The sequence below is a fragment of the Aphidius gifuensis genome, linkage group LG6 (assembly GCF_014905175.1).
Source record: "Aphidius gifuensis isolate YNYX2018 linkage group LG6, ASM1490517v1, whole genome shotgun sequence".
NCBI lineage: Eukaryota > Metazoa > Arthropoda > Insecta > Hymenoptera > Braconidae > Aphidius > Aphidius gifuensis.
In genome coordinates, this window is record NC_057793.1 from 1,621,724 (window position 1) to 1,647,852 (window position 26,129).

Consider the following 26,129-nt stretch of genomic DNA (forward strand, 5'->3'; position numbering starts at 1 on the left):
TAACTAATAATCAATTAATTACATTATCAAGAAATATCTAAAATTATTTTTTAATTTCATTTTTAAATTTTTTTAAATGATTCAAATTTAGTTTTGTTTAGAAATTTAGAGTTTATTTTTGTTGTTAATGATATTTATAAAATTTATATTTCAATGATGAATATGAAAAATTATAATATCTTGTTTATGTTGTTGTTAAAAGAGATGAATAGTTGGATCAAATAAAAATAACTGCAAATCAGCAGATGTTTAAATTACATTAGAAATGTTGAATACATTGTGATCGCATTGAGAAAGACACCTGGAAATTTATACTTCCCAACTTGAGATGATAGCAACGGACAAAAATAAAAAAAAAAAGAAAGGAACATCTTCTATAACAAAAAGAGGATGTATATTTAGAAATGCTCTAGGCTTTTTTTTTTTGATGTATCATTATAATTTTGAAGAATATAAAATAAGAAAAATAATTATATTTCGTGTATCAGGTATATACCAAAACTTCTTCAAGTATTGATTGATGATTCCCCAAGGTTTATTATAAACAAAAAAATTATAAATCAATTAAAATCATTAAATAAAATAATATTCATAATTTTATTTCTAAAAAGTATCTAATTAAATTATAAAAAATATCTAAAAAAACAATGAATTTTAAAAATAAAAATCAAAAAAAGATGAATGAAAAATTAAAAAAAAAAAAATAATAAAAAAAGCTTAATTACATATTTAATAAAAAAAAAATTAATCGAAATTTTTCTCTTAGAAACTTGTTAACCTTGTAGTAATTATTTCGATTGACAGTAGAAATTATCAAATAAAATTTTTAATAAAATTGATACATCATAAATGTAGTGTATTTTTTTTTTGATGATTTCGCAATTATGGAGCAGCTGGCCAGGCCGGATATTAAAGGGATGAGACACTGGTATGCCTGATAAATCCTCCAGGCAATTTATCACCTTCAATGACAAAAAAAAATGAATCGAAATATTTATACGAACCTTTTTATAAATATCCTGATTATTTTTATTAGAGCACACTCAAGTCACATTTTACAATAAACAATAATTTAAATATTGACAAATGACATTCATATTATTATTAATTAATTAGATAATTAATTTAAATAAATATTTTTAATTTTTTTATATGTTTACTGCGCGACTGCTGTCGAACAACTGTTTCGTTCGTTTAGTTTCGTTAAATCTCATGCGAGACTGATATTCTCTCCTCGGTTTTCAGGCTGTTGCGTCTCAGCGGGAAAAAATATATAATATCCACTAAAAACGTGTTATACATTTTTTTTTAATACATTTATTTTTATGTATGTTTTGACCTGGCTTTTTATTGTTCTAAATTCTTGTTTTTTTTTTTCTATGACTTCTTTTTTCTATACTAATTTTTTTTAATTTATATTTATTGGGTTTGCATGATGTTCAAGTTAATTTAATTGAAAAATAAAAGAGTTATTTTTTTTTATAAATTATTTGAATTTTTTTTCATAAAATGTTATGAATTTTAGTTACAAAATAATAAAAATTTAAATGTTATGTTGGGTTTAAACACCTGGCGAGGTAATGTTCGCTGGGGTTGAGGGTTGAATGGGGTTAAACTTTCACTTATAATCAATACTTAAATTTATTTATATTTTTATTATTATTGTAAATTGCAAATTGCTAATTTTATTTTTATATTATGTATTTTGTTTTTTATGTAAATTAAAAAATGTTTAATTTTATGTTTTTGAAATAATTTTTAAATAACTTTTTTATGTTATTATTTATTTTATTATGAAAAATTATTTCATTGTATTTTAAATTGGAAATAACAAACTTTATTTCGATTTTTTATATTGTTTTTTCTTTTAAATATATTTTGAAATAAAGGTACATTATAGAAAAAATGAAAAACTATTTAACTATATTTTTGAATTAATTGCTGCAAGTTTAGCAATGAATTCAAAAACATAATTAAATAGTTTTTTATTTTTTTAATTAGTTTCAAAGTACAAACAAATAGTCATTCAATTATTCTTAATTAAAAATTCTACCAAAAAAAAAATTCCAAGTAGAACCTAAATTTATATTTTTCCCATAAAACATCTTCACAATTTATTTCTATACGTCTTGTGTAGATCCATTATTGATGATACAGTGTCATCTATAAAATATTTACCCGAGACCTAATATTATTAAAATATAAAATAATACAGCGTGTCACTTGACTTGTTACTTAAAATTTTGACAAAATAAAATAAAAATACAATTAAAATTTTAAAATATCTTTTTAGAAAAAATAAAAAACCACGGTGGAAATATTTCTCCACGATTTAACCCATGTGGAGAAATGAGCGGAGAAATATTTTTCCCTTGTCGAAAAAATATCTCCGAATTTTTTCTCGAAAAAATACTCACGTGGAGAAATATTTCTTCACGTTAATTATTTTCGTAGAAATTCATCTTGTTATTATTGAAAATCACTTTATTTTAATTTCAATAAATTCTCTTTTTATAAATACATTTTATTTTCATGTAAATTAAGAAACATTTAATTATTTTTTTTTCATATTATTGTTAATTTTAATTTATAATTTTTATCTAAAAATTATTTAATTACTTTGTAATATTTAATTTAAATTAAAGAAAAAAACATATTATATTTTCAAATTAATTGCAGCAAGTTTAGCTGTTTTATGCTCATTACCAATTCTATCAGCCATTGTTTTACCCCAATATTCAAAATCCCCATAATTAACATCATAAATAAAATCGAAATTTAAATTTTTAGCAATCTTCTGACTATAATTTGATGTAAAAACACCAAACGCAACATCTGGTATATACTTATAAAATTTATCATTATCATTAACAGCCATATTTTTAGCAAATTCCAATGATGCTTCAACAACACCTTGTCCAATTCGAAATCCTCGATAATTTGGATCAGTACCAACATAAAAAATTTCCATTATCGTTTGTGTATTGTATTTTTTAAACAAATCAACATGTGACTCAACCTTGAATAAACATAAAAAAAGAAAAATAAAAAAAACCAATTATTATTTAGTAAAATTAACATATGCATAGAAGCATAAATATAAATTTAAAATGATGAATGAGCCAATGAAAAAAATTGTCAATTAAATGACTTACCTCATCGAGAAACTCAATAAGTGCCAGACATGATCTTTGCTTGATATAATTTTTAACAATATCACTCAATGGATCCACATTGTTGTCAATTAAATTTGTCTATAAATAAAAAATAATAAATACAATATTAAATTATATAAAAATATTAATAATAGTAAAATAAAATAAAATTTACATGAATTTTATTAAATGCAACAGCAACAACTTTATCAATTTTCGTATCAACAGCAACAATTGTACATTTATCCTTGATAACTTGTTCAAATATAATTTTCATTGTTTCTGGTGCACCATTTTCTTCATATAATCCAACACCAATTGCAACATTTTCTGTTTCCATAGAGCGTTGTTGAATATCCAGTGCTTGTTGTATTTTATCATCAGTTAATAAACAGTATTCAATTGATCCAAATGGAGCATCTTTGGTGTCACTTTTAAACATTTTAAAAAAATATTTAGTAAGACTAGGAGTGTCTCGAATGAATGACGATATTCATCTGTCGTTTTGAAATGCTTTGGATGCTTTGCAAGCTCTAGAATATGAGGTGGCTGCGCCAGAAAGCAACAAGACACTTTGTTAAACGAGTTTTCTTATTGGCTTTATCCATAAAAGAACACGAGTTTGTAAGTTTAAGCTAGCAACTGATTGTATATATTGTTCACACTCATTCGTATTAAATATTCTCTCTCTCTCTTTTTCTCTCGAATATATTCACTTATCTTGAAATAAATTTATACGAAAGAAATATTAAATCAACTTGGGGTGAATATTTTAAATCAAATAAAAGATAAAAGAGAAAAATCTACACAATTTAATCAAGTTTTTTTCCATTTAATTTATTAGTCTCAAGGTAAAGTTTATTTTTATTTTTTTCTAATCATATCTCTTTTTTTTATAAATGAGTTTAGTGAGACAACAGCTGGATAACTTTTGACCCCGAAATAAATGTAATTACAAAAGAAATCATAAAAGTATTGGATTTAAAAAAAAACAAATAGATAAAAATTTTTTTTTTAATTTAAAATTTCATGGGGTAGTTGAATTTTGATATTATTTTGTAGATTTAATTTTAAATTTTAATATTCACTTGGATATTTTAGAATTAATTTAAGATTTGTTTGTTTTTTTTTTTTTAGTAGAAAAATAATTTTCCTAATATTAATTTAATAATTGTATTAATTTTTTTAATTAAAAATAATTCTATAATTTAATTTTAAAATGATTAAAATGTTATTTTTTATATTTATAAATTTTATCAGGCTTAATAATAAATTCCAAGACAAAAATCTGCGAAAAAAACAAATCCTCGAAAATGATAAAAATAAAAATAAAAATTAAAAACATTATTAAAGTATTTTTTATTTAAAAAGAAAATATATAATTTAATTTTAAAACAATATTTAAATGTTATCTGGTATTAAATATAATATATCATCAACATTTTGATAAATTAATATCTCAAATATAATCAATCTTTAAACTGATATATAAAAAAAAAAAATAATATATTTATTTTTCTATTCTTGATAAAAATAAAAAGTTATAATCTTTTGGCAAAAAGACGTGATGTATGATGAGTATCACCAATACGTTCTTGATATGTTTTATCATGATAAATATAATCAATATATTTAACTTCAACTAACGAATCAAATCCAAGTTTTTCAGCAATTTTTTGTGAATAATTTGAGGTCATTATAGCTGATACAATATTTGGAATTGAATTAAAATTACTAATTGAGCTATCATTATTAATAACAACTGGTGTTTTAACTGATTGTCCATTTTTCAACTGTTTTCCAATTTCAATTGATGCTGAGACAAGAAGTTCAGCAATTCTTCGTCTACGATGTGAACGTAATACACCAAGAAACATTATTTCAAGTAAACAATTTGCATTGTAATGCTTGAAAAGATCAATTTTCGAATCAACCTCAGACATAAAATCAACAAGAGCTTTTGATGATTTGTATTTACAATTTTCACTAAATATTTCAAATGCTGATTTTTCATTTGGTTTTGATTGTACCTTGATAAATAAATTAAAAACAAATTAATAAATTGTATTTTAAATTTTAATTCACAGTGTTTTAATAAATACATACTTGAATTTTGTTGAAGGCAACTCCAACAACTTGACCACTTGATATATCAATAGCAACAACACTAACACCATCACGTGCTGCATCAATTGCTAATTTATTTAATTCTTCAACTGCATCATTATCCAGTGCAACTTCAGAACCTCGAGCTATATTTTCATCTGGATAGAATGAATCACGAAGTAGATCCAGTGCACCTTCAAGAGTATCACTTGTTAATGATTCAAATTCAATTTGTCCATCTTCTGTTGATCCCCATGGTCTGTATGACGGCATTTTTTCTTGATTACTAAAACAATTATAAATATTCAATTATTTCAATGTCAAAAAACAATTTATTTAATAAATAATATATTTTGAAAATGTACTAATTGTTTTATAAATTTTATTTGTCATTTACATGTTGAAAAAAAATTAACTACCTCATTTTGTAAAGAAAATTGTTGAATATTTTTAATAAAAATAAAAAGAAAAGAATGTGTATTCAATGAATGCTTTCAGTTGGAGTAATGATAACAATTTAAATGATGTTTTTAATTTTTTAAAATATATAGGGGCCATTTGAGAAAGTATGTGTGTAATTTTTTATACAAGTATAACAATAAAATGTTCAACACAAATCACAATATTAATATACTGATAAAATTTGATTAACAAGTTTAATAAATAATAATAATTATCATCAATCATATAGTCTGGGAGAATATTTGTATTGTAAAATATCAAATTATAAAGAGGAATTATTTGATTATTATTTTATTATTATTTTTAAGCATGTTGTTATTATGACAGTAAGTGGTAACCAACTGACAATGCCCAAGGTCATTAGTAAAAAATATATTTATATTCTCAACGAAAAAATAAAAATATGTCACGAGCTAAATAAAAATATCTAGTTTTTAGTATTTTAAATTTTTTTTTATGTAATTTTTTAGCTAGATTTATTTAAAAATAATTATTAATAGTTTTTTTTGTTTATGTTTATTAGAAATTAGTTTAATAATTGTTTTTAAAAAAAGTAATTTAATGACTTACTTTGGGAAACTGTCAAATCCAAATAATATTTTTGTTAATCGTGATGTTGTTTGTTTGTTTTTTTTTATTTTATCTCATTGTCAACACAAATAGCTTGAATTTTTGGGTGGGGAAGTTTATTTTGGAAATTGGCTGTGAAAATTAATTGTTTTTTTTTGTTTTTTTTTATTGTAATTAATTATGATTATCGGTAGTTGGTTTTGTGGAAACTTGTTTTACCACTATACTGTCAATTTTTTTTTTCAAAAATTAATTAATATAGGTATTCTTTTTTTAATTGCAAAATAATTTATTTTATTTAAAAAAATATATTGTAAATACTCCAAAATAAAATTAATATATTTATTAACAATTAAATTTAATAAAAAATACCTGATTATAATTCCTTGAATTAATTTTTGTTTTTTTTTTGTTTTTTGTTAATTAAATAACAGCCATTTGATAATAATTATTTAATAATTATTTTTCAATACATCATATGCATCATAAGTAAACACCTCAAAAATATGTCATTTAATTTTTGTCTCTTTAATAATTATCCACCCTAACCTCTTTTTTCTTTTTACAAAATAAATTAATATTTTTCCAAAGCTTGTAAATATTTTTAATTTAAACATATTTACAAAGAGTAATTAAACACAATATTTTTTCAAAACAAATATAATGTCATCACAAAATTACACGTGTACAAAAATGAAAAACACTCTGCTCTGCTCTGCTCAATTTTTTTGTTGATGAACAAAAATATAAAATAAATAAAAAACAGTCACAACAGTCATGTTGACATAATTTAGACCAATCATTCAGTAACATTAATTATAACAATTATCAAAAAACTTTTATCTATTTAGATATCAAAACAAAACACTATTTTTTATATGAATAATTTGGATTAATAAATTAACAACAATGTTTTTATTGGAGTAACAATTTGCGTGTATGTGTGTGTCGGTGTGCACCACCAGTCTCAACCAGTCCACCAATTTTAAATACCATTGAATACTAATTACTACACAAATATGTAGCTAGTTAATTGCACAACAGCTATTAAAAAAAAACTAGGAATATTATTTAAACAAATAATGATGTTTAATTATGAATTTGTTATTATTATTGTTAAATTTAACTGATAAAAATAAACAGGATGAAAATTTGTGTAACACACTTAAATTTCCATATATCAATTTAAATATTAATAATATTATTTAATTAAAATAATAAATATGCCTATAAAAAATAATATTTTAAAATTATTTATAATGTTTATTAAATAAAAAACAATAGACATGTTTTTTTTTTTTATTTTTTAAACTATTTTTAAGACAAGAAATTTTTGGAGACAAGGAGAGCTTATCCCAAGCTTTATTGACTTGATTGTATTATTTTTTTTTTTGCAAATAGAAAAATAACATTTCTTAATTTTACTTAAAAAAATTTAATAATATAAACAATTATTATAATTCGAACGCTATTTATTTGTAACACCGATATTCAAATACAAACATACAACAATGGCGACCCCCGCGAGCGCAACTACGCATGCGTATCAATAAAAATGGCTGATGACTGATGTCATAGTAAATTACCAAATTGTACATTACATACAATTACATATATTTTGTATATACAACAAAAAAACAAAATATTATAAACAAATTCAAAGACAAAATCAAACCGATAAATAAAAACTAAAAAAAAAAAACACAAAAAAATTAAACCGCGCATCAAAAAACTGTGAAAAAGAAAAGAAAATAAAAAAAAAGAAAAATAAACAAATTAGAAAAATAATAATAACAATAATTTATATCAAAAAAAAAATTTCGAGTGTGTGTAGCGAGATATAAAATTTTTTTTTTTATTGAAAAGGATCAGTGTATGAAGAAAAGGGGTGGTTAATATTCGTCATCTCTCTTTCTCTCTCAAGAGAGCGTGTGTTTTTTTTTTAAATTTGTTTATAGATTGTTTAAAAAAAAATAGACAAAAACAAACATTGTTTTTTTTCTAAATATCTACATGGATGTATCGCACACACCAACGCACAAACAATAAAGAAAAAAAAAAAAATAAAAATAAAATTTAATTATTTAATATAAAATTAATTAATGAATGATTAGATTAATAATTAAATAATAAAATAATTTATTTTGTGATGATTTAAAGTTTTAAAAAAAAAAAAATTAATAATAATAAAATTTGAAAAACAATTACATAAATATAATGATAAAATTGACGTAAGAATGTGTGAAAGGGTAGCGCGGGATGCGTGTCGTCTCCATGCTTTAATCGGGTGGTCAGGATGGTTGTCTAGCTTGTCTAGTTTAGCCATCATAAAATTATCAATAATCGTCATCTAGCTTTTTTTTTTATAAAAAACGCTAGTTTTGTCTTCCGAATAGCCTGGACAACACAGCATGAAGGAGATGCTTGGAGGGTGCTGTGTGTGTTCTGATGAGAGGGGTTGGACTGAAAACCCATTAGTTTATTGTGATGGACAGGGTTGCACTGTTGCTGTACATCAAGGTTTATTTTATTTTTATTTATTAATTTATATAATTTAATTTATTACCTGAATCAAGCTGTTTTTTTTTTACACACAAAAATTACAATGATAACTTGATTTAACTTTTTTTTTGTTATTCAACTTTTTCTATCAAATTAATTTCTAATGTTTATTTTTGTTATTATTTTATTCATTGATTATTTATTATTAATTTTGTTTATAAATTTTTTATTTAATTACTTTTTTTATAGGTTATGTTTTGTAGTGTATTTTCATGTATTAATTATGTATGATAATTTTTTTAACAATTTTAATTTGATTTTTTTTTAAAGCGTGTTATGGTATTGTAACAGTACCAACTGGACCATGGTTTTGCCGAAAATGTGAATCACAAGAACGTAGTGCAAGAGTTGTAAGTTGAATTTAATTTGATAATAATAATGATTTTTATATTTGATGATAATTAATTGATTTTTAATTTTATTAGCGATGTGAATTGTGTCCAAGTAAAGATGGGGCACTTAAAAAGACAGATCAACTGGGATGGGCCCATGTTGTTTGTGCTTTGTATATACCAGAAGTACGTTTTGGTAATGTCACAACAATGGAGCCAATTATACTTCAATTAATACCTGGAGAGCGTTTCAACAAGGTATTTTATTATAATTATTATTTCTTTTAAAAAGAAGAAAAAGAAATATGTTTCTTATTTTTTTTTTTTTATCATAAATCATTTTCTAGACGTGTTATATTTGTGAGGAAAAAAATCGAGGAAGTAGAGCAACAGTTGGTGCATGTATGCAATGTAATAAAACTGGTTGTAAACAACAATTTCATGTAACATGTGCACAAGCACTTGGTTTACTTTGTGAAGAAGCTGGTAATTATCTTGATAATGTAAAATATTGTGGATATTGTCAGCATCATTATTCAAAACTTGTAAGTAATAATATAAATATTTAATTAAAATTAATAAATAATAATTATATATTTTAATTATAAATAGAAAAAAGGAGGTAATGTTAAAACAATACCACCATACAAGCCAATACAGGCTGACAATGGATCATCTGATTCATCACCAGAAAAAGAGGCAGATGTACCATTAAAAACATCAACAAATACAACAAAACGTAAGGGATCAAGTTCAAAATCAACAAGTTCAAAAAATAAATTAAATCCTTCTCCTAATAATGAAATAAATGGTGTTATTATTGATGATAAAATAAGTAGTAGTGGTGGTGGTGGTGGTGGTGCTAATAATAACAATGATGCTAATGAAAATAATAAAGATATTAATACAGGTAGCAGTAACAAATTTACAAGTTCAAATTTTGTTGAAACAACTGTAACACATTCGGAGAGTGTATTTGGTAATGAAACACCAACTGGTACCACACAACAACAAATAACAACAACAACAACATCATCATCATCATCATCATCAAAAACATCAGTTACAAATCAACAAAAAAATACAAATAATCAACAAAAATCAAGTTCATCATCATCAAGTTCAAAATCATCATCTGGACATCATCATCATCATCATACTAGTAAAAAACGTAAAACAGGTGCACGTACACCAACAGTACATATTAATGACAATTCAAATAATTCAATAAGTTCAGAAACAAGTGGTACAAATATTATTGGTACATCATCAAATCAACAATTACCAATAAATACAATATCTTCAATAATTAATGAAGCAACTAGTTTAACAACAACAACAACAACAACTGATAATGATAAAAATAAAAAATTAAAAAATGATAGTACAAGTAATTCAAGTGTTGTTGGAACAACAGTATCAACACCACCAACAACAACTTCAACAACAAATGATGTTACATCAACACCAGTTAATACAACAACAACAACAACAACATCATCATCATCGACAACAACAACAGCAATACCAACAACACCAGCTAATAGTATTGTCGTGTCTGTACCACTTGCTGCAACAACATTAACAAGTTCAATGCAAAGTACTGTAACAAGTGCACCAACACTTTATCAACAATTACAACAAAGTATGATTACAACAGCTGCTAATAATGATACAAGATTTACAACAACAGCTCATTCTGATAATCAATTTAACAATGATAATGTACCAGCTAAAAGATCAAGGTAATCATTTTTTTTTATTTTAATTTATTTATTCATTTATTGTTATTTAATTGATACAATCGATTTTTATTTCCCGCTAAATATATCGACATTTGCAGTATATCGATACATCGATTTAAATAAATATTTAAAAAAAAAAAAAAAAAATTGTATTAGAGAGAAAACGCATCGATTCGAGAGTGCACTGTTCGCTGCTTTAAAATGGCTGACGTGGGGGGTAAACACAAGCAAGTCTAACCTCTTTTGCGCGCGATATCATTTTTTTTTAATCAACATTTTAACTAAATTATTATTGTTTTTATTAATTTTACAAAGTGCCTATTGTTTTAAATAATTTTAATGTTATAATATAACAATTGTTAATTGTTAATATATCGTATAAGTGTTTTATTCAAAAGTTTTAAAAGTGTTTTTAACTAAAATAATTAGAAAAAAAAAAAAAAAATGGAGTGTGTGTTTATAACAGTAGTTGGCTTGATCTGTATATAAAAAAAATTTATAATGTACATTGGTTCAACCCAGGTCATTTCCTATCTATTATGATTATACCCAATTCACATATTATCATACTGATATTATCAAACGGTACATATTATTTTATATTTTCATCAAACTATTGATAATTTTTTTGATTAATACAAATTTTTTAATTTGGAGTAAAAAAGAGTAAAAAAATTTAAGGTTATGTTTATTTGATGATTTACTAAGTAATTATAATTATAAACAAAACAAAACAACAAGTAAATAGTTGATATTATTTTAGTCTTTGAAAAAAAAAAAAAAAAAAATTACAAATCAATAATAGATTGTTGTTATTTAAATTATAGATCTCAATCATCTGAAAAATCAGATAAACCAAGAAAAACAAAAAGAGGTTCATCATCAAATAGTCAATCATCATTGTCAATATCCCAATCTCCACAATCAACAACAGCTCCATCAACAATAACAACATCAACAACAAATTCTGGAGTAGTTGTAACAACAACAAAACGTAGTGGAAGAAGTAGTAGCAATAATAATAGTAATAATAATAATAATATCAACAATAATAATAATCCATCTTCACCATCATTACCACCTCCACCACTTCCTCCTCCTCTTCCTCCTCCACCATTAACAACATCATCAACAACAACAACAACAACAACAGCAGCAGTAGCAATAACAACATCAACAACGTCATCAACAACAACAAGCACAGTGGCTCCTGTTGCGTCAATAATACAAGGACCCACGCTGGGTACTGGTCATTTTAGCAGCGTGGGAACTGGTTCTGGTAATACAATGGGTCCAGTTGTTAAAGATTCACCACCAAGTTCACCTGGTTCTGAAAGTATGAGTAGTACTGGTCCTGGTAGAAGAAAGCGTAAAAGTACTGGTGGTGGAGTTGGTGGAGTAGGTGGTGGCGGTGGTGGTGGTGGTGGGAGTACAACAACACCAATACCATCAGCATCAACAACACCAAATCAATTATTATTAAATAATACTAAAGATGAAAAAGATGTTAAATTATTTCAAAATGGTATTGGTGCACCACATATGCTTGGTAATCAATTAAATCCATCATCAACAATGGCACAAAAAATGTCTGATACACTTAATCAAGAATTAGAAGCACATTCAATATTTACTGAAACAAGTAATTCATCAAATTTAATTGGTCCACAATTACATAGTCGTGTTATTGCATCGGTAAGATTATTTTTTTGTTTTATTTTTTTTTTTTTCAATTATTAAATTGTTTTATTTATATTATTTAGATAAGATCAAGTCAACCAGCAGCACCACCAGCTACGTCATTTTCATCTGTATTTTCAACAAATAGTAATAATACAAATTCAAATGCAGCTGGTGCACTTGGTGGTGGTGCAATACCACAAACATTAGATCAACTATTAGAAAGACAATGGGAACAAGGAAGTCAATTTCTTATGGAACAAGCTCAACATTTTGATAGTTAGTATTTTAATATACATAAGATTATTATTAAAAAATTATATGTATTATTTTTCTAAATTATTTATTTATAATTTTAGTTGCATCATTACTTTCTTGTTTACATCAATTACGAGCTGAAAATTTACGTCTTGAAGAACATGTTAATAGTCTTTTACAAAGAAGAGATCATTTATTGGCAGTTAATGCGCGTTTAGCAATACCATTGACAACACAGCCAAGCAGTCATCCACGTAAGACAAAAATAAAAATAATAACAAATTTGAATTATAAATTAATTATGTAAATTAAATTTATAGCAAATAATATACATGCTGGTGTACCGAGTAATCTTCATCCACCACAAAATGTCAGTGGTCATTCGGACAGTCAATCTGGTGGTTCATCACGTATTAATCGTGATTCACGTGTTAATAATACCTACATGCCACATTCAAGCTCAGGTGGTCATACAACACCAATGGAAAATGGTTTACCACCAAATCCATCACCACCTGCTGCTTCATCTGTTCCACAATATTCACACAGAGGTTCACTTGTACCACCACAACCAAGTCCAACGACAATTAGGCATAGTCCAGCAGCAAGTAATTATCATCAAGGACAATCAAGTAATATTGTATCACCAGCAAATAGAAATTCATCAGCAACACCAGATCCACTACGTGGTGTACCTAGGTAAGGTGGTGATAACACATCAGCAAATTATCTTCTTCATAAATTTAACTACAGCATCATCGATCATCTATTCTTCAACTCTTCATCTAATTTATTTTATTGTTTAAATTTCTATTTTAATTAATTGTAAATGAGCTATGAAAAAATGAGAAAAAAAATGTCACAACGAATATTCGAAAATGATTTATTGATAGGTCGGTGCCACAGTCGTCAGGCAGTTATATGTCATCAATGTATCATCCACAACAACAACAACAACAACAACAACAGCAACAACAACAACAAGTGATGTCATCAAATCTTTCCAGTAATCAAATACACAATCTACACAATCCACATGGTCCATCAACGACGAGCCATCATGGCCAAAGTGGTAAACCAAGCTGAAGGTGAATTTTTAAAAAATATATATTATTAATTATTATAATTTTTTATTCATAAAATTAATAACATAAAAAACCACACGCGTTAAAAACTGCACGTAAAAATAGAGTAAAAAAAACAATTTAAAATTTATTAATTTTTCTTTTTTAAATATATTTTATAATTTTTGTTTTTAACAATTATTTTTTGTTAAATTGCTGTACATGCAATTGGGTTCTTTTTTTTTTTTTATTATTTGGTTATTGTTTATTGGTTTATTTTTTTTTTTTTTTCCTGTTGATATAAAATATGTTTATTATTTTTTTTGTCTTTAGAAAATAATTTTTTGGTGCATAAATTACTTATTTCATAATTTGTTTATTTATTATTATTTTTTTCTATAAAAAAAACAATCATTATCAGCCTGGGAACCTGAAACTCATGTCAATTTTAAAAATTAAAAATTAAAAAAATAAATTACAATCAGATAAAATTATTATTAAATAAATACTAAACGTTAAGAATAAATTGAAAAATAAAATGTTGTTTATTTTTTATTTTTTAAATATTGACATTGAATTTTGATAATTAAAAAAAGGCCAGATTAATTGTGTACAAATTTATGAAAATAAAATAAATTAATGGTAAATTATTATCAACGACGAATAGCAATAATTATCTAAATGTAAATTTAAAAATATTTTACACAACCACAATTTTTATTAATTTCTTTTTTAATTAATTGACAACAAAAAATCATTAAAAAGACAAGCACTGCCTTCCACAAATAAGAGCTGTGAATTAAATTCATCATCAATCATAATTATAATTTTCATTTTAATTATTAAATCCAATGGAAATATTAATTGTAAAATTAATCATAAGACTAGTGTATATCTTGAAGCAGCAATAATTTTATATAAACAAAATATATATATTTAAAAAGAAAAATAATAACAATAAGAGCAAAATGTGCTTAACTCTTCCCGCAATTGTTCATCTTTCAAAAATAATAATTAACAATTAACCAAAGATAAAGAAAAAGAATTTCTATTGTTTTTTTTTTAAATAAAGTTAATAAATAATTGACGACATATCGAAATTCATAATAACAAATTGGCTGATGTATATTTTTAAAAGTTGATAATTCGACAAGACAATTAATCAATGAGATAAAATCAAAAATAAATAATGATAATAATATAAACAATTGGTCAATTTGTTTTTTGTTTTAAGAGGATAAAAGATAATTTTTTTTGAAGAAAAAAAAAACTGAAAAACAAGTGAAAAATTGTGGTTTAATAGTAACATGTGTAAATTAATAATTCGTCGTTAATGATAAGGCCTAGATAATATAATTGTTGACCTCATAATTGAGCTTACAACATGCGAAAAAAAAGCACCAAGTTGATGATTAATAAATCGACAATTTATTATTACTCAGGTTTAATAAAAATTAATTAAAATTAAATGTAATAAATTTACATTAATATAAACATTTATATTACAATTTTTTAATAAATTTGGATATAAAATTTTTGTATTTTAGATACAATATAAAAAATAATAAATAAAATATAATAAAAATATTTTTTCACTCGAAACTTGTGCCAAATTTTTCGCTGTCATGTAGAGACTTAAATAACTGAGGTCGTTTGAATTTAAAAAAAATGTTTTTTTTTTACAAAAATTCTAATTTGTCATTATTCTGCATTTATATACACTTTAAAATTACATTATTATTTTTTTCTAAAAATTAAACAAATGTTTCATTTAGAATTTAATTTGAAAAAGATAAATGTATTATATTTAAAAATTAAATTGTCATCAATATAAATTTCTAGTTTATATAAAATTTGATACGTAAACAAAAAAAAATTGAAATTGAATTTATAAAAAATCATAATGTGATTCAATTTAATTATGTAAATATGGATAAATTAATTTGTAATAAATAAGTTTGTAAATGATAAATGAGCTTTAATTTCAATCAATTATTTCGATAATTTTTTTCGATCTTTTTAATTAATTTCTATCGCTGCTTGAATGATACATTAACAAAATAATTAGATTTTTTTTTTTCCTCGAAACTATATTGACAGTCATTTGCAACAAATGATTTTGCATTTGTGTGTATTTTTATATATCCATTAACACATAAAACGTGAGAATTCATCACCTGCAATTTTACTTATCTCCTAAATCAATAAAACCTCAATTTAACAAATAATAGTTAACAATTTATCGCGTGCATTATATCATTCAACAATTCTTAATTTTTAAATAACAATTATAAAAATATTATTATCATTTTATTTAAATCTTTTACAAAATAATAATAATACCCTTTAAATAAAATTTTGATATACACTATACGTATAAAACGTTAATAGGATTTGAAAAACGCTCGAGAGTTTTAACGCTGGATTTAACTCGATCTTATCTCGCATTATGACTGACAATTCAAGAAATCACCCTCGTTTGATTTTTATCAAAAAAAATATCAAATAATTCATTTATTTATCATTATATAATAACAATATAAAAATTTCTATTATTATTTATATATTATTATTCAAAAATATTAATAATAATTCATAAAAAATTTTTTGTAATTGTATTTATTTATTTTGACTTTACTGATGTGTTTTTCAATACAAAAAAAATTATGATTGGATAGATAATAATTGTTGCATAATGGTGATTATAGCACATTGGATAATACATTGAGATTTAATTTTTTTTTTTTTTTTATTTATTCAATGGGTGGAGGGTGGTTTTTAAATAACCAAGAAAAAATAATAAAATTTCAATGATGGCTTATGTATTTACTATTATTATTTTACGTATTTTATATTGTAAAATTTTTTTTTTTATTGAATGTGGATCCCTGTGGTGCAGCTGTCTAGGTATTTGCTCTAATTTTTAGTCGTTGGGTTAATGGGGGGCCTTCAAGAGAGCGAGAGAGAGAAAGAAATTGTTGAAGTAGTATTATTGTTTTCGAGGGGGAAATGTTCGATGCTCTCTTTTGGTATCACCCCTATAACGTACATGTTGTTATTATTATATATATTTTTTTTTTTTTTTCAAACTCATCATCATCATCATCATTGCGGTCATCGTTGTTATCAACGTTATCAAAAAACAATCGAGTTAAATTGACGAAATTATTTAATTTTCAAATTTTGATATTTTCAATGAAAATTACATTTATTTAAATAATTATTTTTATTGTTTATTAATTATTAAATAATTTATAAATAGAGTATTGTTTTATAAATTTTAAAATATTATTTTATGTATAAATTTTAATATTCATAATTATTTTAAATACGAATAATTTATGTTTTTATCTATTTTTTTTTTTTCACAATTTAAAAATCATTTTGTTTATTTATTTAATTGTTTATTTATTTATATGGCCCAGTGTTAGTACCAGTTTATAAAGCTATAAATAAACATAAAAAAAAAATTATCATTTAAATTTTAGTTATTAATAATAGCTATTATTTAAATATTACAAAAAATAAAATTAAAAAAAAACATTTTTCCAATAATTTAAAAAATCTAGTGTTGCCGCGATACGATACGATACGATAATCCAGTCATTATCGTATCGTATCGTGAAATTTTCACGAAATTATCGTATCGTCGAATGCATTATCGACAAAAAAATTAAAAACCCTTAAAATCCACTCCCTACCCTCTTTTGACGGTTTCAAAAATTCCCATTTTTTTTTCTAGACTTGCTGGGGTCCTACACAATTTAATAAAAAAAAAATAACGAGGATAGCTCAACTCTGCCATAGACAAAAAAATTAAAAACACTTAAAATCATTGACAAAAAAATTAAAAACCCTTAAAATCCACTCCCTACCCTCTTTTGACGGTTTCAAAAATTCCCATTTTTTTTTCTAGACTTGCTGGGGTCCTACACAATTTAATAAAAAAAAAATTACGAGGATAGCTCATTTCCATCATAGTCGGAAAAATGAAAAACAGCTAAAATCCACTCCCTACCCTTATTTGACGGTTTCAAAAATTCTCATTTTTTTTTCTAAGTTTGTCTAGGTCCTACACAATTTAATAAAAAAAAAATAACGAGGATAGCTCAACTCTGCCATAGACAAAAAAATTAAAAACACTTAAAATCATTGACAAAAAAATTAAAAACCCTTAAAATCCACTCCCTACCCTCTTTTGACGGTTTCAAAAATTCCCATTTTTTTTTCTAGACTTGCTGGGGTTCTACACAATTTAATAAAAAAAAAATTACGAGGATAGCTCATTTCAAATTTTTGACGCTATTATCGCATTATCGTAATTATCGTGAGGAAATTCTCGTATCGTCTCGCCATATCGTCACGATAAAAATTTGGATTATCGTCTATCGCGGCAACATTAAAAAAATCTTATTTAATGCATTTTTAATTATTTTAAACAATAATAATAATTTTTTTAAATAATAATAATAATTTTTTTTGGATAAATTGTTATATGATTTAAAAGATAGTGTTGTTTTTTTGTTTATTTTTTAAATTTTTTAAATGATATATATGATTTAAAACTGTTACAAATAAATTGTCAACTCTTTTTGATAATCAAACTCGAATTAATACTTTATTTGTGTAACTCCAGCTGCGAAGGATCGATGCAAGTGTCTCTATAGTTCTTTTCTAATGTTTTTTTTTTTTTAGATTGGCCCCTTCAAATGATCCCTTTGAATTTGTATCTGTTTGTACATGGGCCCCACAGTGACGATGGATTTTATTCACAACAGATCATACCCACATCTCACGGATTTTTTTTTTTATTTATTTCATTTCCCCCTATGTAGATACATACAACTTATGCTTTATTGCTCTCCAATACGACTCACTAATTTTCACGCTATTATTTTTTTTTCATTTTTTTTTTTTCCATACAATACGAGCCGCAATGTCCGAGCCGATTATTTTCAATCCCACTATACGTCAAATCGAATCTTCACACCTTCCCCTTGAAATTTTAGTGCAAAAAAATTGTATCATTATTTTTTTTTTTAATTTTTTATTTTGTCTGTCTTTAATGATATTTAATCGACTGAAATTTTTTTATAAAATAATTTTTTCTAGCATTTTTCTCAGTGGCTAAGAGGAATGGCAATGACCAATTTTTTTTTATCGAAAAAATGAATTTTAATTTTTATTAGAATAATTTTGAATTATACCTATTTATTATTAAAACTTTATAAACGCGTTGTTTGAATATAATATAAATAAAATACATCGTTGAAAAAATAAAAAAATATATTATATAATAAATAAACACCTGCAGTTTTTAACGACTGATTGTCACGATAAACATCCTCCCTAATTTTACAAAAATTATTACACGTACATTTGTATATATATAATTGTTCTTTTTATTTTTTCAAGTAAATAAATGCATGTCACGACATAATTAAATTGTTTGGGCTCTTCCTTTATTTAATTATCTACTAAATATTCAACTCATCATTTTGAAAACATCATCAAACCCAACAAAGGTGAGTTGTCAATAATATATATAAATATAATTAATATAATTTTTATTTTTCCATTTCAAAATGTCATTAACTGCATAGAATTAAAAATTTAATTTTATAAATTTATCAACTTTATAAGTATTTTCATTATAATAAATTAAATGAAAAAAAAATAATTTTTCATTAAATTTTTACTCCAAATTGTAATTTAATTTTTTCATCATTAAATAAAAAAATTAATAATTGATAAGCTAATAAAATCGTGATTAATTATTCATTATATTTTCATTAAAATTATATTTTTTAATATCGAGAAAAATTTAAACAAAGTTTGAATAAAAAATAAAATTAAATAAATCTTACTTTCTTTGTGGATGTGGATCTCGATTTGTTCTTAATAAAAATCATAAAATTAATAAATAATTTATTTATTTATCCTATTATTTTGATATCCAACCGTCATTATTTCTTCATCTTTTTTTAATGTACAAGAACCAATAGACTGTATAGGATTGTAAATACACATTGAATCAAGCGTGGGCCATTATCAGCTGTAAAAACACCCTTGTTTATATACATCCTCATACAATGAAGTGTAATTGAATCCATATACGTCACATGAGAGAGGGGAAAAATTTGTATTTCTATAATACTTTGGCACTTTTTGTTGTTTCATTTTTGATGTATCTGTCTCTATCTATTCCGGGTGTTACTAAAACTATATATCCAACTCCAACTTCAACATGTACAAAGTGAATATCAACCCCCAAAAATTGAAAAAAAAATAAAAAAAAAATTTCATGTAGAACCAGTCCCACTGTCAAGGGTTCCCTTGAGTGGAACCGTCGATTTGTGGACAATTAGGCATAATTTTTATTTCGATACACATAAATACAAAAGGGGATGATCATATAAAGAATTTAAAAAATTTCATACTCTCTAATAACAACCTTACAATAAAAATAAAAAAACATTTTTTAAAATTTTCCAATCAAAGAAAATTTAAATAAAATATAAATTATTAAAAATTAATAAAAATAAATTTTAAAGTACTAATACAGACAAGACTAAAATATTAATAAAAAAATTTAAATAATGTTTGGTGTGATAATATTGATATGAAAGAAAAAAAAAAAAAGAAAAAACAGACCTAGATTTTCAAACATAATGAACTTATGAACGACTTTTTTTTTTTTTTATTTTTTTATAAATAAAAAATGATGAAGAAAAAAAAAAAAAAAAGTAAATAATACAAGGAAGAGATCCATTTGGCTTTGACCTGAGTTGATGGGTTGTGGGTGGGATTTATAGCTGAGGGTGTATATAAGGTTTAGCATGTATATATGTACTGTCTGTACATTTGTTTTCGTGGGAAACAAGACAGCCGTTATGACGCCATTACGCTCTTTTATTTTGCCCTCTAGCTAAAAATATTATATACATGTCTGACTATACCTCTGTATCATCCACTGTGTTCATGAGCACAAAATGCATATGTATATACTCTTTGTATATTATTACATATATACTTTAATTTAATACATAAATACTAACACACAAATTTATTGTATGTGGATAAAATTATATCGAACGTATACGCCCATTTTTTAGATGTATATACTATTTGAATTGCGCAATCTCAATATGTGTTTCAGAGACGAACAAGTTGATTTTACTACCCCTAAAAAAAATAGTCTATATATTATATAGGTATATATGTAATTTAAATACAAAAAAAAAATTATGAAAATATTTTTTAACAATTTGTTTATGTATTTTAAATTGATTTTAAAAAAAATATTAATAATTATTGTTTTGGGGAAATTAAAAATACATTACTAATAAATTGACTAATATTTTTTTTTTTTTTTCTATTATATAATTTAGAAGGAAGAAATAATTGTCAAGTTGTTTTAAAAATAACAAAATAATTTTTTTGGGGAAAATTAAAAATACATTATTGAAAAAACATGCTATTATTTATTTCAATTTAATTTTTGAATTTATTTATAATTTACAATAAAAAATAAAAATACTGTCAAAAAATAATTTGTAAATTCATTTATTATTTTATTGTTTTTAAAAAAAAAAATTTGTGAAAAATAAAAAATACATTATTAATAAATTATTTATTATTTATTTTCAATTTTTTTTATTGCATCAATTTATGGCAATATTTTAATACTTTTTAATTATTACGATTATAATAAATGACTAGTTTTAATCTCATGATTTTTTTTTATTTACATGTTATTTTATAGGATTTAATTATTTATAATATTTTCTTGTTTAATTTATTATTCATCTAACAATTGATTAATTTATACAATTTATTTTTTATTTAATCAAATGTAAAATATAAATAAATTTAATTCCTATATTTCTTTGGTATTAAAAAAAACGAGCGTTTTTCAAATTAATTTAGGCAGAAAAACTTAAAAACTAAATAACACATGGAATATTAATATTTCTGCCTTATTTTAAATGATCCAAATCAATTTTTGATAAATATTTTTTATGATTGTACAGCAACACAATCAATTGTCATATGTTTTTCTATGTCATATTTAGTCAAAGCAATTTTAACATTATTATTATCATGTGACCATACTTTGCTAATATCAATACTGTCATTCTCAATGGTATCATTTGACGACCATGATTTTATTGATAAATCATTATTATCATATTTATCATTACAATTATTATCATTGCTTTTTAATGTATCATTTATTTGATTTGTTGATGTTGTTGTTGATGTCCATGTATTATTTTGTATTTTACTATTTGATTCAATTGTATCAATGTGTTTATCAATATTATTTGTTAATAGCTTTGTTACTCTTGGATCTTCTGGTGTCCATACCTTTGCAAACATCATTCCGTTTGATGATATATCACTTTTTCTTGACCATGATAATGAGTGTGATATAAATGGATTTCCACCGTAGCCTGAAATTAATATATTTTTTCATTATAAATTAATTTTTTTGTTTGAAAATTAATATGGTTTATCAATAGAAAAAGGGCTTATCTTTACATACATGCAAATTTGTTATTATTTTTTTTTTTTTTATTTATTAAATAACTCGTAAAAATGAAATTAAAAAATTAGAAAAAAAAGCTCAAATTGAGATGAGACTTACTTTCTTACTTAAGCCTTTTTATAATTAAGAAATTAAAAATATTTAAAATTAACAAAGCCATGATATGAAGAATTTAGATCATGATTTTTTGGCAATTATTATTTTTTTTTAATATTAATTTTTCATATTGATATTAATATTTTATTAATATTTTTTTTTATAAATAAAATAAACGAGTCAAAGACGTTGGAAATTATCCATTCTCACTGGTTTTTTTGTTGTCAAATTAAACAATAATTTTTTATTTATATAAAGAACCGGAAATTTAACAAAAAAAAAAAAAATATAAGTACCTAATGATAAAAAAATAAAATTAGGATATTATAATGGACAAAGAAAAAAAAAAAATAATACAAATTTGACACTAGTTGAATAATATTTTTGATTATGATAAATGTATATTTATAATAGTGTTAGGGATAATGATGATTATACTTACTATGTACAATAATTTTTTCAGCATTTTCACGACCAGAACATCTTGATACAGTACCATTTGAATTTAATGTATCATTTCCTTTATCAGCTCTAACAAGTTCAGTTAAAAATGTTATATAGCCAATTGCTAATCTTAGAGTGTCAACTTTTGATAAACGTTTTTCATATGGTAATGTTGGTAAATGAGCACGTAAACCTTCAAATGCATCATTTATATTTTGCATTCTACGTCTTTCACGTAAATTTGCTGCTTGACGTTGTTGAACTGCTTGACGTGGTCTTTTCATTGATGTACCATCCTCATCTTCAACCATACAGTCATGACTTCTTCTATGAATTATTTATATTTTTTTTAAAAAAATTAATTTTAAAAATACAAAATAATAAATAAATAATAAGCTGTTAAAATCTTAATTAAATTTTCATTAAAATTATATTTTTTAATATCGAGAAAAATTTTAATAAAATTTGAATAAAAATTTTTTAAATTAAATTAAATAACCTTTGAAAAAAATGACTAATTCAATGAAAAAAAATAAAATTTAATTATAAATACAATGGCCATTAGAAAAATAGCTTTTTAAATTAACAAAATATTTATTATCAATATAAATATTTAATAAATAAATAATATAATATCAAAATAAAAAAATAAAAAAATTCGACAAAATGAAAAATGAAAATTAAATTTAAATTATATAATTTGTAATTATAATTTAAATCAAGATAAACATATACTTAAAAAATAATTATATTTTCTTAAACGTTAAATAAAATAAATAAATAAATAATATAATAACAATGATAAATAATTAAAAAATAAAAAATAAAATAATTCTTACTTTCTTTGTGAATGTGAATCTCGATTTGTTCTAATATCTCTATCACTACTATAAACACTTTCATCATCACTACTATTATCATCAAAAGGATAATGTTCACTGCAATTTGAACTACCAGTGCTACCAGGTGGATGTGATGATGTTATTTGTGACACAGTCATCAAAGGTGGAAGAGACGTTGCCGTCGGTGTAACACAATGTGATTGAAGTGTTGGAATAACTTGATTGCCCAAAAAACTATGAGCATCATAAATATAATGACGATTCATCATATCCAACTCCAAATTATCCATTGAATACATCATATTGATTATCAATTAATTAAACACACACAAAAACAAAATGAAAATAATCAAAATCCAATTGGAATTTTTCACAAAATAATTCTTAACAATTCTTCTTTTTTTTATTGTTATTTTTAATTAATATTATCCTTTTTTTTTGTTACACTATTAATCCATTCAATTTACCACTTAAACACATATCAAGAATTTATTCTTATTTGCGATTAAATTAGTGTGATAAGACCGACACGCGTTTCCAATGATTTTATTTGTAAAATATACACACGTGTCGTGTGTTAACGACACGTGCTTAAATATTTTTTTTTTATTTAACAAAACACTTACACTTGTTATTTACAAGCTTATTTAAAAGCTCAGACAAATATTTAACTTACAAATATCACAATTGATTGATGAATAAATTTAAAAAATCTTTTTATTTAAAAAAAAAAACTAAAATTCACTTGATAAATTAATCTTTTCTATTTTTTTTTTTACAATATTCACAATTTAGATTTTTATATAAATTTTATATTCATTTTTTAATCACAATTTTAATTAATAATAATTTTTACGTAATAATAAATAATTAAATAAATATTTTAATTTTAAATAATAAAAAAATTTAATAGTATTTTATAAATTTATTTTGGCAATTTTGGTGCATTGCTGATGTGTTTGATTGAGGATAGTTTTGTTGAGAATGAAAAATTATTTCAGGGGATGAAAAATAAATATATTATAAAAAAAAAAATTGTATTTATTTGAAAATTCTAGCTATGCCCGGGGTCGTAACCGGTGGTGGTATAGTAATGCTGATTCGTCCAATCGGGGGTTGCTAAACTCAAACAGAGGCGGTCTGCACAAATGTACTCTCAAATGTCGACGCCTATTCATCGATCTGATAAGAGACAAGCTAACCCTGGGCATGAAAAACCATATAAACTGATTCACGATTTTCCTTCATTTTTTTTTTTCATTATTTTTCATCTAGAAAATTTTTTATAGCTGATGAAAAAAAACCATTTAAAAACATAAATATTTCATTTTTTCAATCGAAATTTTTATGTAATAAATATTTCAACAATCAACACTCCAAAGAGCAACAATAATTTTTTTTTTTTATGTAAAAACAACTGTATAAATTTAATTTCTATATAAATTTATTTAAAAAAAAAACAGTTTAATTTTAAAATTTGACAGTTGGTTTTTTGTTTTAATTTTTTTTTGTTTTTTGAACTATCCAATTTTTATTTTAGCTATCTTTTGATTTAATATTTTATTATAATTGATATAATTACATGTTAAAAATCATATTTTTAGGAATAATATTTATAAACATGAAAATATAATAACAGGTTTGAGTTCACCGGCCAAATGTCACCAGTGCGGTTAACCCCGTCGGCGACCCTTTATGTTATTTTATATACCTACAAACCTGGTGTTTTCTATTTTTTTTTTTTTTATTCGATACCAAAAGAAATATAAGTGCCAACGTTTTTACGCGATATACACATGCACGTGTCATGCACGTGCAATCCACCAGTACACTGATAAAAGTATCAAAACAAAAAATAATTAAACTACTTGTTCATTTAGGATTTTTCATTGATAAAATTCCTGTAATCGTAATTTTATTATTAAAATTATTAAAATAGGTTTTTTTTATAAATTAATTTATATATTTTTCAAAATAAATATACACTTAATTTCTATGTGTTTAGATTTTACGCCAAAAATTTATTTTTAAAGCAAAAAAAAAGCTCGAGAAACAAAAAAAATTAAAACACTTGTTTTCGATTTTATTTAGAAAAAATTCTAGTAAATTCATTTTTGCTTTTATAAAAATTCTAAAAGCATCATTTTGTTTCTACATTAAAGCAGATGCTTTGAAAAATAAAAATCTCCAATATATATATAAACTTAATCATTATCACACCAATAAACAACCCCTAATTCAAAAAAGTAATAAAAAAAAAAA

The 26,129-nt window shown here is 23.5% G+C and overlaps 4 protein-coding genes across 6 annotated transcripts; 1 reads left to right on the forward strand and 3 right to left on the reverse strand.

The window, feature by feature from the left end:
• Window positions 1–1,821: 1,821 nt before the first annotated feature.
• Window positions 1,822–3,799, reverse strand: LOC122858724. Its single transcript, XM_044161831.1, has 3 exons — window positions 3,331–3,799; window positions 3,156–3,254; window positions 1,822–3,019 (listed from the first exon to the last, which is right to left on the reverse strand). The coding sequence occupies exons 1-3, from the start codon at window positions 3,595–3,597 to the stop codon at window positions 2,657–2,659; spliced, it is 729 nt and encodes a 242-aa protein (XP_044017766.1). The 5' UTR covers window positions 3,598–3,799; the 3' UTR covers window positions 1,822–2,656.
• Window positions 3,800–4,209: 410 nt separating this feature from the next.
• On the reverse strand, window positions 4,210–6,474 carry LOC122858719. Of its 2 annotated transcripts, none has more exons than XM_044161825.1 (3): window positions 5,681–6,066; window positions 5,262–5,547; window positions 4,210–5,185 (listed from the first exon to the last, which is right to left on the reverse strand). In XM_044161825.1, exons 1-3 carry the CDS (start codon window positions 5,683–5,685, stop codon window positions 4,697–4,699), a joined length of 780 nt encoding a protein of 259 aa, XP_044017760.1. In that variant the 5' UTR covers window positions 5,686–6,066; the 3' UTR covers window positions 4,210–4,696. The 2 variants fall into 2 exon arrangements, with proteins under 2 accessions (XP_044017760.1, XP_044017761.1); XM_044161826.1 differs by lacking the exon at window positions 5,681–6,066 and adding an exon at window positions 6,294–6,474 and having other exon boundaries at window positions 4,572–5,185.
• Window positions 6,475–8,058: 1,584 nt separating this feature from the next.
• On the forward strand, window positions 8,059–15,368 carry LOC122858660 (protein AF-10). Of its 2 annotated transcripts, XM_044161708.1 has the most exons (11): window positions 8,433–8,813; window positions 9,126–9,205; window positions 9,281–9,445; window positions 9,535–9,732; window positions 9,800–9,926; window positions 10,098–10,932; window positions 11,760–12,627; window positions 12,696–12,891; window positions 12,972–13,124; window positions 13,191–13,569; window positions 13,764–14,055. In XM_044161708.1, the coding sequence occupies exons 1-11, from the start codon at window positions 8,705–8,707 to the stop codon at window positions 13,954–13,956; spliced, it is 3,303 nt and encodes a 1,100-aa protein (XP_044017643.1). In that variant the 5' UTR covers window positions 8,433–8,704; the 3' UTR covers window positions 13,957–14,055. The 2 variants fall into 2 exon arrangements, with proteins under 2 accessions (XP_044017642.1, XP_044017643.1); XM_044161707.1 differs by having other exon boundaries at window positions 8,059–8,813; window positions 9,800–10,932; window positions 13,764–15,368.
• A 6,119-nt stretch (window positions 15,369–21,487) lies between these two features.
• Window positions 21,488–24,853, reverse strand: LOC122858702. The gene is made up of 3 exons (XM_044161796.1): window positions 23,865–24,853; window positions 23,024–23,352; window positions 21,488–22,390 (listed from the first exon to the last, which is right to left on the reverse strand). Exons 1-3 carry the CDS (start codon window positions 24,167–24,169, stop codon window positions 21,954–21,956), a joined length of 1,071 nt encoding a protein of 356 aa, XP_044017731.1. The 5' UTR covers window positions 24,170–24,853; the 3' UTR covers window positions 21,488–21,953.
• Window positions 24,854–26,129: the final 1,276 nt, after the last annotated feature.

What these genes read in the sequence shown, in the direction of transcription:
- LOC122858719 (XM_044161825.1), bottom strand. An exon ending in TTGCCTTCAACAAAATTCAA is followed by an intron (nt 5,186 to 5,261) that starts GTATGTATTTAT and finishes TTATTTATCAAG; the next exon opens with GTACAATCAAAACCAAATGA.
- LOC122858724 (XM_044161831.1), bottom strand. Translation starts at nt 3,597, where the DNA reads ATGTTTAAAAGTGACACCAAAGATGCTCCATTTGGATCAATTGAATAC. An exon ending in TTGCATTTAATAAAATTCAT is followed by an intron (nt 3,255 to 3,330) that starts GTAAATTTTATT and finishes TTTTATTTATAG; the next exon opens with ACAAATTTAATTGACAACAA. An exon ending in TTATTGAGTTTCTCGATGAG is followed by an intron (nt 3,020 to 3,155) that starts GTAAGTCATTTA and finishes TGTTTATTCAAG; the next exon opens with GTTGAGTCACATGTTGATTT.
- LOC122858702 (XM_044161796.1), bottom strand. Translation starts at nt 24,169, where the DNA reads ATGATGTATTCAATGGATAATTTGGAGTTGGATATGATGAATCGTCAT. An exon ending in GATTCACATTCACAAAGAAA is followed by an intron (nt 23,353 to 23,864) that starts GTAAGAATTATT and finishes AATAATTCATAG; the next exon opens with AAGAAGTCATGACTGTATGG. An exon ending in TGAAAAAATTATTGTACATA is followed by an intron (nt 22,391 to 23,023) that starts GTAAGTATAATC and finishes TATTAATTTCAG; the next exon opens with GCTACGGTGGAAATCCATTT.
- LOC122858660 (XM_044161707.1), top strand. Translation starts at nt 8,705, where the DNA reads ATGAAGGAGATGCTTGGAGGGTGCTGTGTGTGTTCTGATGAGAGGGGT. An exon ending in AAGAACGTAGTGCAAGAGTT is followed by an intron (nt 9,206 to 9,280) that starts GTAAGTTGAATT and finishes TAATTTTATTAG; the next exon opens with CGATGTGAATTGTGTCCAAG. An exon ending in CTGGAGAGCGTTTCAACAAG is followed by an intron (nt 9,446 to 9,534) that starts GTATTTTATTAT and finishes ATCATTTTCTAG; the next exon opens with ACGTGTTATATTTGTGAGGA.